This window comes from Simochromis diagramma, unplaced genomic scaffold, assembly GCF_900408965.1.
Source record: "Simochromis diagramma unplaced genomic scaffold, fSimDia1.1 OVJJ01000141.1, whole genome shotgun sequence".
NCBI classification, from domain to species: domain Eukaryota; kingdom Metazoa; phylum Chordata; class Actinopteri; order Cichliformes; family Cichlidae; genus Simochromis; species Simochromis diagramma.
This window is the reverse complement of record NW_024387350.1, coordinates 1,117,762-1,135,889: the sequence shown is the minus strand read 5'-3', so window position 1 is coordinate 1,135,889 and position 18,128 is coordinate 1,117,762. Positions and strand designations below refer to the sequence as shown.

At 39.6% G+C, this 18,128-nt stretch overlaps 1 protein-coding gene across 2 annotated transcripts; it reads right to left on the bottom strand.

The window, feature by feature from the left end:
* Positions 1-3,484: 3,484 nt before the first annotated feature.
* LOC120718402 (zinc finger protein 664-like) lies at positions 3,485-16,111 on the bottom strand. Of its 2 annotated transcripts, XM_040006957.1 has the most exons (3): positions 15,753-16,105; positions 13,761-13,991; positions 3,485-6,999 (listed from the first exon to the last, which is right to left on the bottom strand). In XM_040006957.1, the coding sequence occupies exons 1-3, from the start codon at positions 15,961-15,963 to the stop codon at positions 5,969-5,971; spliced, it is 1,473 nt and encodes a 490-aa protein (XP_039862891.1). In that variant the 5' UTR covers positions 15,964-16,105; the 3' UTR covers positions 3,485-5,968. The 2 variants fall into 2 exon arrangements, with proteins under 2 accessions (XP_039862891.1, XP_039862892.1); XM_040006958.1 differs by lacking the exon at positions 13,761-13,991 and having other exon boundaries at positions 15,753-16,111.
* Positions 16,112-18,128: the final 2,017 nt, after the last annotated feature.

Sequence of the window (18,128 nt, the reverse complement as noted above, 5' to 3'; positions counted from 1 at the left end):
CTTGTTTTTCTGTCAGTATTTGTATGTGTATGCTTGGGGGTATTTTGTTTAATTTCCTTCAGGTGCTTTCTCCGCATTCCTCCAGGTTCCTCACCCATTAGATCATATTTACCTATGGCTCATTGGCTAATCAGGCTGGTTACTTAAGACAGGACTAGATAGTTGTATGTATGGTCAAACCAAGCGCAGTACATGCGTTAGTGAGTACCCTGCAGCAACACCAAAGAAAGTCTGCTCACCTTTTGTTTCCAGGTAAAGGGGGTCTGAGAGAAGTTGTTGGACTATGACCTCAGAGACAGAAATATTGAGTTAATACAACTGTGATATACTGTGGAGCTGATCCATGCAACCCTGAGGTTATGTTGTAATAGTTCGTTTTGTGTTTTTCTGATGAAGAGCTGACCCTGAGGTATCTACACAGCAGCCATAATAAGAGCTTGAGTTGGAATTCTCTAAACACTGAGGAAAGGAGCTTCAATGCTTCAACAAACTGCAAAGATGAGATTGTGGAGATAATTTTTCACTTCACTCATAATACAAACATTATTGTAATATAACTACACTTATGTGTGGTGACACATAATAAAAAATAAATAAATTCTGCTCTGTTATTATTGCACAATTGTAAATGTACTTTGAGAGTGCACCTGTACATTTTCAGCAGGTTCCTAAATAGAGGGTCAAGTCTTTCTACTAGAAGATCATATTCCGGTCAATGAATCACAGAATCGTGTTACACAAGGCAATATTTTTTTTATTTCCATACAAAAAAAAAGAATAAGAGGAAAGTAAAAGGGAACCATAATATAGACTAGGGCAGACCTTCCCAAAGTGTGGGGCCTGCCCCCTAGGGAGGGCAGAGAGCCATTGCAGGAGGGGGCGTGGTATGAAAAGGAAAAAACACAACGACAACAATGCTTGGACACTGCTATCATGGGGCGCCTACACAAACGCAAAGCAGGAGATGAAGCATAGCTGAATATGTTTCCAAGCCAACTTCATTCTAAGCCAAAGACTAGAAAATATAATGAAGCATATCTTCCCTTTGGTTTCACCTGCACAAGTGCCAAAGTAGTTCTCCCCTGCATAACTGCTTTTCCCTGCGTCGGGAGCAACGCTGGGCTCTTCAAATCACGGACAAACAGTATCCCACATTCTTGATTTTTAGTTCACAAACACTTGTCGTAATGACTAACTACTCCTGACATTTTGGAGATATTATCTCTTTATACAGTAAAGTTACAGCGGGATACAAATAACATCAGGCTGATCCTGCCACGATTTGTTCCCCCTGTCTAAATCACGGACAAACAGGATCCCACAGCTGTTTATGTTTTTAAACCCATTTTGCACAGAGAGGCATTTTTGAAAAATGTATTGATAGCAATGTTGAGGGTAAAATAATTACACTGTGATGCCTCTGCCTTTGTAAATAGAGGGACAGTAACTGCGTGTGTGTGTATGTAAGTGTGTAAAACCTGAAGACAGAGACAAAATTAGTTAATTAATCTGACTATCTGCAATTCATCTCATGTAAACAATAACGTGGCGCACAGCGTGACGTGACAAAAGGCACATACCTTTGACGTTGTGTGATGAACTCTGTATTCCTCGTCCACACATAAACGCAAAAGAGGAGTTTTAAAAATCTCAGTTTTCGGTGATTCGAAACGCCGTTTACGCGTGGATGAAACAGCTGTGTTTTCAAAAGTAGGTGCGAACGTAGCGTAAAAGAGTTAGTAGTTTTGCAGATTACTTGTATTTGCTCAATTGTTTGCTAAATGTTTGAGGTGTGAAATAAACCGCAATGGAGCAGAACATGGGTGTGCGTGGTTGGAGGATGTGTTAGTGCGTGCGTGTGTGTGTGTGCGTGCGTGCGGGGGGGCGGCATTTTTCTTGTATAACAAAGGGGGGCCTAGCAAAAACAGTTTGGGAACCACTGGACTAGGGTACAAAGTTAAAACACAAGTTTCTAGATTTATATAAAACAACATTAAAGAAACAAGGAAAAACATTTGAATTAAGACAGAAAATTAACTTCAACCATCATGAAATGTAAGATCAGGGTTTCTCTGATACAGTTGTAAGAATTAATGCTGAGAGTTCTTCCCTGGTCAATGCCCTGTTCCAGGAAGCATGTCCAATAAACTCTGAGTTTAAAAAACAAACTCTGAGATGATTAACTCTGTAAGCCTGAGTTTCCTGTTCCCGAACAGTTGATCAAAGTTCAATCAACTCTGAGTTAAGAGTGTGTGTGAGAAGAGAAAGAAAGGTATGGAGCTCAGATACCATAAATCACCATGAGTAAATTAAGAGCTGAACCTCCATTTTGATGGAGTAGTTTGAAAAATACCAACACGTGTCAGCGCTGATCATGATAGTTATTTTAAAATAACAGGAGAGGAGAAAATCATTTTCTTGGTCTATTCTGTCATCATCATCGGATATTATAAAACTTCATGTAATGTATAGCTACAACTTTTTATACTTCCCATGGTCATTATTTACCCATGAATTAACATGTATTACATTAAAACGATCTGAAGTTGAATTTGAAATCTATTCAGGGGTAACCCGATAGCAGCAAAATGACAGAAACTGAAGATAAAAATCGAGATAAACAGATCAGACACAGTTTACTGATGGATGTAGCATCAGATAGCAGCACACAGAGTCAAGTCATTTTATTAAATTACAAAAAATGTTTTTGCCACAGTTTGACAATTTCATTTTTTAATGAAATCAAACATTTCAAGCCAGTATTTCATGCATTGATGGGCTGTAGCAACCTCTTTTTTTCTATTGAGATTTCCATAAAAGAAAACAGTAGAGGCAAACGTTATACGCTCGTTTTTAGTGTAATTTTTGTGGTGACCAGGTAGCAGGTATACCATCATCTTAACATCCTCCTTTTGTTGTGTCATTTACAAACGCCGTCACCGGAATTTAGGCCACATTGCTATAACGACCCCACCCAGAGTAGGTGGTACTCCAGTGTAATGGAAAAAACACTGAAACCAAGTCGAGTCGAGCAGAGTGGGTACTAGTGAAAAAGGGCTATATGATACCCCAGTGAGATGGATTTGGGTTAGTATGAATGGAAAATGTGTTTCATTTAAAGTCACAGACTTTAAATCTACTTTACCTTTAAATTTACCTTACCTTTAAAATTACCTTAATTTACCTTTCAAAACATTGTTTGAGATTATTATATGACTGAGTCCTGTGAGTCTGTGAAATTTCAAAATGAAATGTTCAAAACACAGACAGTCTACTGTGTGCATTTCAAACCTGACTTTAAAGTATAGCTAATCCTGTGCTCTATGGGTCTAAAACTTTAAAGAGGACAATGACGTACTACAAAAATACAATAATGTACTCAAAGTTGGCTCTGCTAAGTCAGAGTTGGAAATACGGAAACTAAATTAGTATATGCTACTATATGCTCTTATTCTCAGCTCTTAATAAATGTGAAGCTTTTTTAAATTTCTTTGTGGAGAAGATTTTATCTATTAGAGCACATATTTTACCCCCTTCTTATGACCCTTCTGTTATTCTTACGCCCTTAGCAATTTTTAGCCATTTTGAACCAGTGTCTCTATTTACACTGGGTAAAATTGTCACCCAAATCAAGTCTGGCTCTCCCAGTGATGTTCTTCCCCCTCGCTTTTTTAAAGAAGTTTGGGGCACTATTGGACCTTATATTCAAAGGCTTATAAACAGCAGCCTGACTTTAGGCCATGTACCTGTCATTTTTAAACAGGCAGTGGTCCAGCCTCTGCTGAAACGCCCTGGCTTGGATGCTTCTTTGTTGAGTAATTTTAGACCTATTTCAAAGCTTCCTTTTGTTTCTAAAATTTTAGAAAAAGAAGTGTGCTCACAGCTGCAGACTTTTTTAGAGAGTCAAAACATTTTTGAGGTATTTCAATCTGGTTTTAAAGCACTTCACAGCACAGAGACTGCACTTTTGAGAGTTTTTAATGATATCTTATTAACTGCTGACTCTGGGAAGTCTGTCTTACTTGTGCTTTTGGATCTCACAGCAGCTTTTGATACAGTCGATCACAATATTTTGATTTATCGTCTAGAACATCATGTTGGAATTAGAGGCACTGCCTTGGAGTGGTTTAAGTCATACCTCTCTGATAGAAGTTTTTCAGTCTCAGTTGGTAAATTTCATTCATCTTCTGCCCCCCTCCCATGTGGTGTACCTCAAGGATCCATCCTTGGGCCCCTTCTTTTTAGTCTTTATTTACTTCCCCTTGGCCATATTATTAAAAAACATAAAGTTTCATTTCATTTTTATGCAGATGATTGTCAAATTTATCTACCGCTGAAACACAATGACCTTAACCCCCTCAGGCCTATTTTAGAATGTCTTAAGGATATCAGAGCATGGCTGGCTTTGAATTTTTTAAACTTTAATGAAAAGAAGACCGAGGTCATTATATTTGGGCCGAGTGGATCTGGTATCCCTCCATCTGACTTGGGTCCTCTTACATCGTGTGTCAAATCAATTGTCACCAACCTTGGAGTAAAATTTGACACAGCTCTTAAAATGGACAAACAAGTAAATACAGTGGTGAGAAAAAGCTTTTTTCAGTTGAGGCAGCTCTCTAAAGTAAAACCTTTTATTTCTTTTTGTGACTTGGAGAGAGTTTTGCACGCATTTGTGACCACTCGCCTTGATTATTGTAATGGACTTTATATTGGTATTGATCAGGCTTCACTATCACGCTTGCAAATGGTCCAGAATGCTGCTGCTCGCCTGTTGACAGGGACACGCAAACATGAGCACATTACCCCTGTTCTTGCCTCCTTACACTGGTTGCCTGTCCATTTTAGAATTCATTTTAAAATTTTATTGCTTGCTTTTAAAGTCTTAAATGGCCTGGCTCCGTCTTACCTGTCAGACCTTTTACACCAATACACTCCACAAAGATCTCTCAGATCATCTGACCAGTCACTCCTTGCTGTCCCCATGTCGAGACTGAAACACCGAGGGGACCGAGCTTTCGCTGTTGTGGCCCCCAAACTATGGAACAAACTGCCCCTCCATATCAGGCTGGCCCCAACACTTGAAATGTTTAAATCACTTTTAAAGACACACTTTTTTTCAAAGGCTTTCTAGGAGTATTACCAGAGTCAGTTTGTAGTCAGTTTTTAGTCAGCTGTTGATCATTCTTAATCTTTCTACCTTGTTAATCTTATTCATTGTATATCTTATTGTTTATTCTACTCATGTTGTGATATTTAATATATACACTGAATTATTTTTTATCTTTTTAATTATATATTTATTTTGTTTATTGATTTTATTGTATGCTTAAAGTATGGTTTTTAACTGCTATCTATGTTTTATTATTGGAAAGCACTTTGGTCAACTTTGTTGTTTTTAAAAGTGCTATATAAATAAAGTTGGATTGGATTGGATTAATAAATCTGCAATAATCGCTGTCCCAATCATGACATTTTTCACTGCACGATTATAAAATCAATCACAAAAAAACAAAGTTACAAAGCAACATCTAACTGAGAATTTGTAAGAACAAACTTCCAGCAGATTAATGTGCGTTGTTAACAACATTATGAAAGAGGAAATTAACTGGAGTGTCAGTTGGCAGGTTCAGGTGCAGCAAATGGGAGGAGTGACTATGAGTTTCTTACACAAATTCATAGTTTGTTTAAGAAAATCTGCTGAAATCTGTTAGGTTCAAAGAGTTTCTTAACCTGGTGAGTGACACCGAGTTAAAGTTAACTCTCTTTCTCTCCCTCATGTCAGGATTAGCAAACTTACAGTTGTTAGTTAAACCTGCTTCCTGGAATAGAACCCACATAATACTGACCTGAATATGATTCATCTTTTCACTCAGGTGTTGCAGTGGTTTGACTTCTGCTCAGTGTGAGCTCGACAACCAACACTCTATTATGACTAACAGCTGTCCCACATGTTCTAAGCTTTAAACTTTTAATCAGTATGAATTCTCATGTGCTTCTTTAAGTGTGTCCTCTGGCTAAAGGTTTTCCCACACCTGCTACAGCAATGTGGTTTCTCACCTGTGTGAATTCTTGCATGAGACTTCATTCCTGATTTCTGATTGAATTTTTTCCCACAAGTGCTACAAGAATACGGCTTCTCGCCTGTGTGAGTTCTTACATGAGTTTCCAATGCTGATTTCTGACTGAAACTTTTTCCACAGATCCCACAAGAAAATGGTTTCTCACCTGTGTGAAATCTCATGTGTTTTATGAGTCCTGATGAGTCAGCAAATCTTTTCCCACAAGTTTTACAAAAATACGGCTTCTCACCTGTGTGAATTCTTACATGACGTTGCAGCTCTGAATTCTGATTAAATCTTTTCCCACAGGTGATACAAGGATACGGCTTTTCACCTGTATGAATTCTCACATGACGCTCCAAATGAGACTTCTGAACAAATCTTTTCCCGCAAGTGATACAAAGATATGGCTTCTCGCCTGTGTAACGTCTTAAATGATTATCCAATGCTGATTTGTGGCTGAATCTTTTCCCACAGGTGCTACAAGAATATGGTTTCTCACCTGTGTGAACTCTAAGATGTGCACTCAGGTGGGATTGGAAGTGAAATGCTTTTCCACATGTGTCACATTTTAGAGACTTTTCCCTTGTGTCAGCAAGTCTGAGACGTCTCCTCCTCTTTAGCGCTATATTTCTAGCTGATCCTGAGACTACATGCTTGCTTTCTACTTCAGGAGAGCTGTGAGAAAGGAGCTGCTCACTGTTTGATTCCAGTTCACTGTGGTAACTTTCCTGATAAACAAGGGTGTCCATGAAGGCATCAGCCTCCTGCTTCAGTCCAAGCTGCTGTCCTTCCTGACTGCCGCAGAGTTCCTCCTGTTCATCTTTAATCTGTGGAGGCTCTGGGTCGTCTTGGTCCAGACTAGAGTTCCTCTCCTGGTTACAGACCTGCTGACCTCTGACAACCTTCTCCTCATCACAGACATGCTGCTGTTGGAGGTCTGAATGGACAAATGAAGAAAAAAAATAGTAGAAAAACAAAAATTTGAGAAGATATATTATAAGCTGAACCATTAGGAGAACTCTACATACTGAACATGTGGCTAATATAGAGCAGTGAAACTAAAGCGAATGCACTGATTCAAATTGTTTTTTAGTTTTACACCCTTCAAAGATCAGCTTCGTGGATGTCTGTGATGCTGTACATGAAATATAAAGATGCTGGTGTGTTTTCTGTTAAATGAACGCGGATGTGTGGGTACAATTGTATCCTGCTAAGTAGAGGTGAGAATGACCACAGGCTTCATAATGCTATTTTTATTTACTTTTTGCAACATGAATATTGGATATTGCAATAACATGTATTGCAGTTTAACACAGTTTTTCAACTGCGATGTATGTTCTCAAACCTTTTCAGTATCCGTTTTATTCCAAATAAACTCCTCTCACTACAGCTATTATTATTATTATTATTATTATTATTATTAGGGCTGGGCGATATATCAAAAATTTATCGTTACCGAAATTTACGACTCTCATCGACGTCATTTTGCCCATGTCGGTAAATTCGGTATTTTAAAAAAAAGAAAAGGCATGTGTAGGTTGGCGATGTTCATGTCCCTTTAAGACGCTGTGCTACGTTACAGACTTGACGGGGTGGAGTCACATGACTCTACTACCTGTTGGGCAGACACTGTGCGATTTTTTTCAGTCGCGCGATTCAGCTCCTGCTCAAACTGTACGATTGACTCGCAGGGGTTAGAAGTTGGTAGGTCACGATGCAGAGTCTCACACTATACGGCCCGATGCTCTGATGCGACCTGAGTGCTCACACTGTGCGTCCATAAAATGAAGGTTATAACAGAAATTCAGTCGCTCGCTCTCCCTCTCTGTCTTTCACTCACACACACACACCACCACCATCAACTTTGCTAAATTGCTAATGAAAAACATTGATCAGGCAGCTGTGATTGAGCAGCAGTGTAGATCCAACTATTTTCACGGTTGTTGTGGTCGTGATAATTTTGTGATGCCACATCGAAAAGGCTCGGATGAGCTTTCCAAAGTTCTACAAGTTGTGCCTCCATCGCTTGTGTCCAGATCACACGCTGCACTGCCGTGCTGCGCCGTCTTTTTCACCGACATTTATAGGTTTGCGCGTGCGCAGTGTGACAAACTGCGGTGACACCCTCACGACGGTCGCGAGGATTTCAAATAGGTTTGAAATCCTCACGACCAAGCGATTGATGATCGGGAGCTCGTCGTGAGGTGTCAATCGCTTCTCGTTACCCCACGTATACTATACGATGCATGACGCACGATGAAGGCCAAAATCGGGCCGATCGCCAAAACGGTCGCACGACTCAAAAATCGGCTCAAAATGGGCCAAAAATCGCACAGTGTAAGCCCAGCATAACAAGACGAGACACGGGTGAACAAATGGAGGACGATTTAAATGTTGAAGCAGCAGCGACGGAGGTAGAGCTGGTGGAGGAGGAAGAGGAGACGCTTGTTAACAAAAAAAAAATGCATCATCAATCGTTTGGCAACATTTTGGATTCAACAAGGATGATATTGATCAAAAAATTGTTAAATGTAAACTCTGCAAAAAGACTGTTGCGTCAAGTCAAGGTAACACAATCAACCTCTTCCACCACCTGCAGCACAAGTTTTTGTTTAAGAGTTTATAGTTTTCACTAGTCACATGGCAGTGCTTAGTATTTATTATAGTTTTTCCTGTGTTCAATTGACATTTGTGTTTGTGACATTATTTGTTTACAAGTTATAGTACCTCAAGGCCTTAGCAGAGATAGGCCTTTGTCCATGATGGCATTACATTTGCACAATCATTGTTTACTTTGTGAATAGCCAATGTGAAACATATTTATTATTAAACTATTTTGTTTACAAGGGATACACATTTTTAGAGAGCATGGTTACATATTGTATCCTACACTTTTTATTTTGTTCAGTTAATAAATCTTAACCACTAAAAGTACTTACTACTATTGTCTTCATTTATTTTCAGTGACATTTTACAGTCCTTTAAAGTGGTAATAATATAATTGCAATGAATAGGTCTAGGGGGAATAATATTATCAAAATAACTGGAGGAACTATGCTGCCTGCCACAGCCCCATCAAATGAAAAAAAAAAAAAAAAACGTTTGTTTTTTTTGGCACTTGGGGTGGTTATCGTCCATTTATCGTTATCGAGGTTAACTGCTCAATTTATCGTGATATTGATTTTAGGCCATATCGCCCAGCCCTAATTATTATTATTATTTTCTTTCAGCAAAATGAGATTGCCAAGATTACCAAGACTGTTACTAAAAGCTGTTATAAATGCTGCCAGACAAAGTCTGTCTTCTATCAGTCTGTGATTGAATGGCGTCAAGTTGACAATTAACTGTGATATATCATTGAAAATCACATGCCTAATCACTGTCTATGCAGACAGCAATTCTTCTTATCCAGGGGAACACTAAGGCATCCTCAAGCCAGCTGTGAGATGTCATCTCTCCAGTGTGTCCTGGGTCTGCCCCAAGACCTCATTCTGGTGGATCATGCCCAGCTCCTTTTGATGTGGAGGAGTAGCAGCGACTCTATACTAAGCCCTTCCTGGATGGCAAAACTCCTAACCCTATCTCTAGGAGAGAAGTCAGTGACCCTATGGAGAAAACTTATTTCTGCTTGCTTTTATTCGCAATCTCATCCTTTTTGTCAGTACCCAGAGCTCGTGACCATAGGTGAGGGAGGGACATAGAATGACTGTTTTACTGTACGTTCTGCGTTTCTTTAGTCTCCCAATCTGTCAATCTCTCGCTTCCCTCATGAACAAGACCATGATATATGTATGAACTCTTCCACTTGGGCCAATAACTTGTGCTCACTCAGGCTGAGGACCATGGCCCCCAGATTTGGAGGTACTAATTTTCATTCTCACAATTTCACATTTGGTTGCGACCCACTCCAGTGACAGCTGGAGGCCACCATCTGATTAAGCCAACAGAACCCCATTATCTGCAAAAAGTGAGATTCTGAAGCGACCAAAGTGGAGGCCTTAAGCTAGCTGGCTATGCTTTTAAATTGTATGCATAATAATTCTGAACAGACTCGGTGACAAAGGGCAGCCCTGGTTTAGTCCAACATCTACCAGAAACGAGTCTGACTCATTACCAGGGGTGCAGATAACTGGTACGCATGTGTGACAAAAATTAAGAAAGCGTAGTGACACTTGTGTTACCAAGTGCCTTTGGCGTACTTGACCATGTCATTTAACCTTACACATTTTGCTTGTCACCACCTAAATGTCCAAAAAACAACAGACAATAAGTAGCTTCTTTGGTGTTTCGCCACCAGCTAAGAAATGCTAACCAGAGCCAGTGCTGAAGAAAATACTTCTTCAGAAAAGTTGCCACTGTGCACTAAAATGTGGTGAAAGATTTGCCTCTCTCATCTACATCTAAGAGACAAATCAGGTGCATTTTTAAAGGCCCAAAGAATTGTAACCATCCTTTATTTGACAAATGTGAAAAGGGCAAGGAGCACATGAATGTGGTGCGAGTCATTGCTAATAAACAAGCCATCCGAGAAGATATGTGCAGTTGCCCCCTTAACAGACGGCGAGACAAGCGAAATGACGAACAGAGGTAAGCCCTGTTTAATATTTTTCTCCTCACTTCCACAAAGTTTAACACACACATCCCATGTCTTCATATCCTTCTTTATTGAAGCAGCTAGGTGTAAACGTCAGACGTGCATGTCATTCACTTGAAGGGGGCACACAGATCATCCAGAGCATTGCTCACACCATCAGCGGGGAGTTATGAGCCAAATTGGAGTCTGCTGAATTTGGATCTGAGGACATCACAAAAAACGAGAAGGAAATTGTTTACATTGTGTCCGTGTCCAACAACGGAGACTTTCTTGGACTGACTGCACTGGGTGCTGACCGAAAGACACAGGCCATAACAGATGATTTGTGAGACTTTTCCAGGACACAGGCTTGGATGACTGGACAACAAAGTTGGTCGTTGTGTGCACAGACGGGGCTGCTGTCAACATGGGTATGTACAATAGCGTCGTGCTAAAACTCTGGCAACTTGCTGCAGTTGCACATACTGGAAAATTGCTTAAAATCAGCTGAACACAACGTTCCTTACTGAGAGACATTTAATCGCTCTGTGGTCAAACTGCTGCAGTTTTTATGCAAAAAGGTGGAGCAAAATACAAAACTGCACTGAAGAAGCTGCGTGACAAAAAAGGGATCCCCTTTGTGAAACTGGGCGAGTTTCATAATATCAGGTGGCCTGCATGGACGCATGAAACTGTTAAAAATATTATCAATTGTTAGCCATTAAAATGCAACTGGCTACGAGTGACAACAGTGATTTGTAGCATACATGCTTAACATTGGCAGCATTTTAAAGACCACAACCATTAGGTTTCAGAGGGAAAAGCGGATCATTGGAGAATGTAAGGATGAACTCATGGTGGCCATTGGACAGTTTATCCTTCTGCTTGATAGTGATAGGCCACTATAGGGCACACACTGTTTCTAATGCTCATGCTGACAGACACAAGCAAAGTTACCCGGGGGTAAATCAGATACGACTTCCTCAAGTCATGCAATCATTTCTTAGTATTTGATCCTTCAACATGGCCTCAAGAAAGCAAGTACTCCACAGTTTCAGAAACACAACAGTTTGCAGGATTCGAGGTCACCTTGCAGCTTGACAAAGACACTACTGTAACAGAATGGATGTGATTAAGGCAGGCAGGGAAACGCATGGGAGCCTCTTCTGTGTATGACTTGGTCCATCTCTTGGTCCTCACCTGAGTAGATCACTTGAAAAGTTATCTGCACCCCTGTTTATTACCAGCTAACAGGTGTGCAGGTCCCGTACAGCTCCTAACACGGGCCATTCATCCATATTCCTGAAGCAACCCCCTCAGGACTTTGAGCCGAGTCCCCTCAAGTGGTGCTTATTGACGACGACTCATTCAGACTGACTGCAACATGTTGGCAATCTGTCTGGAGAGTGTCTCTAAGCAAGAACACGGCTTTTACTTGCAAGGGTCCTACAACCTGTGTGAGAGTGACTGCAGTTAGCTCATGTTCAAGGTTTTCTGCATGTTCCAAAAACATCACATCTCTTTGTTTTTTCATTGATTTTTAGGAACAATGTACATCTCAACTTTGTTTCTGAAGATGCCTGAAAACAAGGAGTAAAGGCAACGTTACCCCAGTTGGGGCAGGGATAGCTACTCAGCTACCCCTTAGGTACCCTTGAGTAAGGTACCGTCTCTACCAATCCTTGATTCGCTGAGTGAACGGGTTAAATGCCGAGGACTAAGCAATTTCCTACAGGATTAATACAGTATACATAGATTTAGAAAAGTAACAACCCTCTCTTGCCAAACAATGTTAGCTCATTATGTTTTTTGCCTTAAAAAAAAAGTGGATGAAATAAAAATTGATTTCAACTACATAGAGACAAAACTGAGATTCTCCTGTTTGGAAACAAAGATCCATGATTACAACTTAATTCACATCTTGAATCTATAGGGCACTGAAGACCTCAACCTGGTTGGAAAATTTTGGTGAAATCATAGATGAGGAATTTAGTTTCACTGACTGTATCATGGATATTATTTCTGTCTTTTTTCTGTTGTTTTTGGTTTTAATTTAATCTTGTAAACCAACTTGAATAACTTATTTGTATTTGAGAGGTAATATACAAATACATTTCCCATAACAGAAAGAGATACATTCATGCCGCTTATTAAAGTTGGACCTTGAGGAAGAAAGGATGCCCAGGTATAAAATCTTCATGCAGAAGAGATAAGTGGTCCTTCCCAGTTCAAAAGACTGGATCTAAGGCTACGTTCACACTGCAGGTCTTAATGCTCAATTCCGATTTTTTGATCAAATCCGATTTTTTTGTCTGCTTGTTCAAAGTGACATCAAACGTGCTCTAGTGTGAACCCTCAAAGCGGCCAGCATGCACAAAAGAAGACGTCACACACAACACGCTCTGTTTAGACCCAGAGCAAAAGTATTGTTTGGCTGTTTCGGACTTTACGTTTCCCAATTTTGCTTTAAATTATAAAGTTATTGTGTTATTTACATATGGCCTAATAATTATCCTTATTGCTGTTTTAGAGAGGAGCGGTGCTTCAAAGGATAGTTGCAGATTTCTGTCAGAATCTGCAGATTATACAGTACAAATAAAATGTTCACGTTTCTCCAACGTTGTCTTCCCAACAGTTTCTCTAGATGAACAGGAAGCGTTCACGATGTCTTCTCCGGTGCTGATAATTGGCATCTGTCTCGTGTCAGTGACGTACAAGACGGATTTCATGCGACATGACCGTTCAAACAGCAGTCGCTTTCTAAAACATCAGATATGTATCGGATTCACAGCCACATATGAAAGTGACCCAGATCGGATTTGAAAATATGATTGGATATGGGTCGCAGAGGGTCAGAAAAGTCGGATTTGATGTGCTTTCGCCTGCAGTGTGAATGTAGCCATAGAGTTCACAGTTGGTAATTCCAGCAGAGACACCAGGGGCATCTGTTTAAAATGTGCTAAACAAATAAATTTCCCTTAACAGAAAGAGATGCATTCATGCTGCTTATTACAGTTGGACCTTCAATTCTTCCTGTGCCTCTAAAAATAAATGTAACTTTAAACTACAATTAGGATCCTACATGACTCATATTCATTGTTATTACGACCATCAGTTTTACATACCTATTCTGTGTAACTTTATCTCAGGTTTGCAGATGGTCCCCAGCAGTCTAATCTGCTCTTCCCTGGACCAGACGATAATGCCTTCATCTTGCTTCAGTCCAAGCTGCTCTCCCTCCTGACTGCTGCAGAGCTCCTCCTGTTCCTCTTTAATCTGTGGAGGCTCTGGGTCCTCCTGGTCCAGACTGGAGTTCCTCTCCTCCTCTTCATTGCAGTCACGTTGTCGTGGGAAGTCTTAAGCAACAAAGAAGTACAGAGTCAAGGTCACAACTGTGATGAGTTTTCACAAATATTTTACAAATGTGTGTCAAAGCCTGAATAAATAGTGATAATTTAAACACACATTTTTACAGAGACAGTGAGCCAGGGCTCTAGACTAACTTTTTGCCATCGGCGCAGCAGTGCATCTTTAAAAACTTAGGTGCACTGGCACAAAAGTTAGGCGCACTCAAATTTTTCAACCACTTAACACCGCAGTTTTACATGTGCACTTTTTTGGGGGGGAAGTTGCAGTCCATACAGACAATATTCATTTCTAAATTATTAACTAACAATCTTGTACTTAAAGTGCTTTGGCAATATTGTAGAAAATGTTAAACTTAATCATCATCTTGGCCTCCTCTGACGACCTGTTTGTTGCTGTCTGTTGCTGAAAGGCAATGGGGAGAGTGGACACTTGGGCAGTGCATTTTTTGCAGCATATAATGTGCTTTCTGGATACACTGTGTTTTTTCAGCATTCAAAGATAGATGGCACCATGTCAGAGCTGGCTATGAACTTCAGATGGATCAGGCCTTAACTTAACAAAAAAGTTATCAATAGTTCTTTTCATCTTTTCTTATTACCCACAGCTACATCCACTTCTTTCGGGCCTCACTAGGGCTGCGTATCATCACTGATTTCTATAATCCATTCAATTCAGGTTCTCAAAGTCCTGATTTGATTCAATTTAGCCTCAGACAGTCAGAAATATTATAATTCTGATCATTTATCAGTACTGATACATGTGAGACTTCATCAGAATTGTGAACATCACAGCAGATGCTTTTGTGTGAAAGTAACTGAGAATAAAACACAGAACAACATGAAGGAGATTTTTCTGGCCTGGCTTTTTATAGCAGATAACCTTAAAAATATTCTGTAATTTTGCATAATTTTAGGAAGTTTAAATTTCTTCTGTATTGAACAGCAAAAATTAGGCTTTAAGTGATCGCACCACTGAAAAATTTGGTCGCATTTGCGACCACATTGCTCGCACTCTAGAGCCCTGTGAGCTCAGATCACACCATCACTGGTGTCACAGTTGTGTGTCAATCAGATTAAATAAAATGTGTAAATATTGAAAAAATATATAGTCGTGTGGTTTCTAGTCAATATGATATCAAGTTTGATTCAACAAGAAGAGGTTTTAATTCACAACGGTGACCATGAACATGCACCAGTCCAACATAGTCCATCACTGGACACTGAACCACAGCACTGATAAATACCCAGTTTAACATCTTCTAGTAAAGCCACTGTATCTTCAATCGGACCCTGAGCACTTGTTTTCACTTAGGAGACACATTTAGACATCATACTTTGCTTCAGTGATTGTTTTCTTGCTTTTGCTGCAGATGTAAAGACATTATTTATAGAAGTATTTGTAACATGGACAGATTTTGTTCTGATACTTTGGAGTCTGTCACTGTGTGTGTTCACTTTGAGGCTGTTATAAAAAATAAATGGAATAAACAGTTGGTGTGGACGCTCATCTTCATCAGTGTTAGTCAGCAGACAGTTTTCACACTGTCTCATTAAGACTGTGTGTGCTCTTCCTCAACTATCACCGTTTGCTCCTCTGAATTCATCACCAAAGTAACAGCTTCCTGCTCTCAGCTAACATCATCTTAGAGAAATCCTGGAGAAGCTGATAAACTTTCAGATTTATTACCAATCAACCAAACACTGAAGAATCTGAGCTTGAACAGCACAGAGTTAAAAACATGTCCATACCTATGATGTGTGAGTTTCTGTCGGGTTTCCGGCTGATATCCAGCAGTCTGTGCTGACGGTTGATCTCCTCCTCATACTGGACGATGGTTTTTTGAACCTCTGAGAAGATTTCTTCACAAACAGCAGTTAGTCTCTCCCTGATGAACTCTCTCAGATACTGAGCTGAACTCATCGCTGCTTCCGCTGAGGCTGAGCGGATCGATACAAGCATCGACACCGGTATCAGATGGATATTAACGTCATAAGATCAGTACTTTAGTTAGTGTTTTTCCTCTAAGTTCAATCAGCTTTATCAAACAGCGGCCATGTTGCGGACGTACTTCTCGCTCCACCCAGGTCCGCCGTGAGTTTGCGCTCGCGCGTCACGTGACTCAGGGAGCCACGCCGATTTGTTGAATGGTAATGCCGCGTTCCAGATGCCTCGGATCTCGGGAGTTACGTCACTCCTGAGTGAGAGCATTCAGATAAAACAGAATCAGTTTAGCAACGTAGAGCCATTCCAGTGTCGATAGCAGTAAGACCTGATACTTATTTGTTGTGCTTAAAAACACATTCAGTGATAGAGCCTGATCACTTCTCTGCGTATGACTAATTGAACGAGTTGCAGCGCAGATTAAAAGTTTACAGTTCTAATTTTGTTCACATTCAGTCCCGCCTTCTTGGATTGTTAAATCGTTTGTGTTGGTCTACTCTGACTTTCCAAGTGTGAAATCCGATGTAAGGGGCCCTCCACAACACATTTCCGACAGAGAACTCGGGATTTCCGACTTTAAACCTATGCACCATGTCCATTATTATTATTTATTTATCAACAACGGCGGCTCGTGAGTTGTGTCTGCATCCTTCAAATGTCTATTTCGGAAGTGAATTATTAAGTAAGGGATTCCATGTTACTCAGTTATCTAGTTAGTATAAATGTAGCGAAGGGTAAAGCGAGGCTTTGTGAAACACTGTTTCCATTCAACATAGCACGATAAAATGTGATGATGTTAAAAACACGAAACTGTGAATGTAATGAACTGTGTGTTTCAGTAATACTATTTTCCAATGTTGTGTTAACCTAAATGACAGCCACACACACATACACACTTTGTGGATTTGAATGTCACCTACTTTTAGGTAGGTTAAGCTTAGACCTTAGTAACCTGCTTATGCTTAGGTAAAGTGAATAACCGAAAGTTCAGTAAAAATGAATACATTTGTCATATGCAAAAAATTTTTTCAAAAACATTTTTTGGGGTTGAGCTATTCTACAGTATCTACCTCTACAGTGACAGCAGCAGTAGGGTACTCTGGGTTTGGTCTTATTGTTTGTTATTGTTACTGAAAGAACAAACAAATATATATATATATATATATATATATATATATTCATGATTGCAGTTTTCAAAAAGAATATTATTATTAAGCTTCATTGCAGCACATCCGGCATGACTCATTTGCAGTAGACATTTAAAAATTTGTAACAGCTCAAGGATTCAAATTCTTGTGACATTTTTAAAGATTAGACCTCAAAGACATTGCGTTTACTTTGAAGATCATAAACGTCAGAGGCAAAAAGTGGTTAAATGGGTTGATCTAGCCTTCAGATTTGTGTCACCAGATGTTTCCACCTCAACCCCATCAGATGTCCTCTTCTGTGACAGTGGGAAAGCATGATGAATGCAGAAATGTTGATTATCTCTTTTTGAGGCTTTTGATACACATACAAAAATGATTTATCTCAGACTGAAAAATGACCATGTTCAGGTACATTTAAAGATACGTGTCTTGATTATTTCCCCTTCAGATCTGTGAAATGTGTGTGGATTTGTTTGAAAGTGTTCCAAACTTGAAAACTTTTTATTAGCTTATTAAAACCTTATTTACTTTTTGAATTGTATTTTAGATTTTTTATAGTAGAGATTATTTGAATATAGAACTTTTTATCTTTTCACGATGAATTAGTACATTTTGAATTTTTTCTTTTTTACCAAGTGCAATAATCACAATATTGTTTTAACATGTTTTTATCTTTTCCCTATTCACCACACTTCCTCAGTATTTTTGGCTGTTTTTGATATCAATTGTATTATAAAAAATAATGACTCAAATTATTGATACTTTTCAAAAGTTCAGACCTCTAAGATGTACCGTTTAGGGTCATATGTGATCAAGAAAACCAACAATCTTCCACAAGAACCTATCTTCTCTGTCTATTTGACTTTAATCAACTCTGCAGTAGCTCCAGCAGAGAAATAAAGCCAAAGTCCAGCATAGAGCGGCTGAGTGAATGTGGTCTGGACTCTGTGGAGGAGAGTCATGGTTTCAGAGACGCTGTAGAAAGACAGAATACCTGCTCTGTGATCCAGGTACACTCCTACTCTGGAGGACCGA

What these genes read in the sequence shown, in the direction of transcription:
- LOC120718402 (XM_040006957.1), bottom strand. Translation starts at nt 15,963, where the DNA reads ATGCTTGTATCGATCCGCTCAGCCTCAGCGGAAGCAGCGATGAGTTCA. An exon ending in CAGAAACTCACACATCATAG is followed by an intron (nt 13,992 to 15,752) that starts GTATGGACATGT and finishes TTGTTGCTTAAG; the next exon opens with ACTTCCCACGACAACGTGAC. An exon ending in GATAAAGTTACACAGAATAG is followed by an intron (nt 7,000 to 13,760) that starts GTATGTAAAACT and finishes TTGTCCATTCAG; the next exon opens with ACCTCCAACAGCAGCATGTC.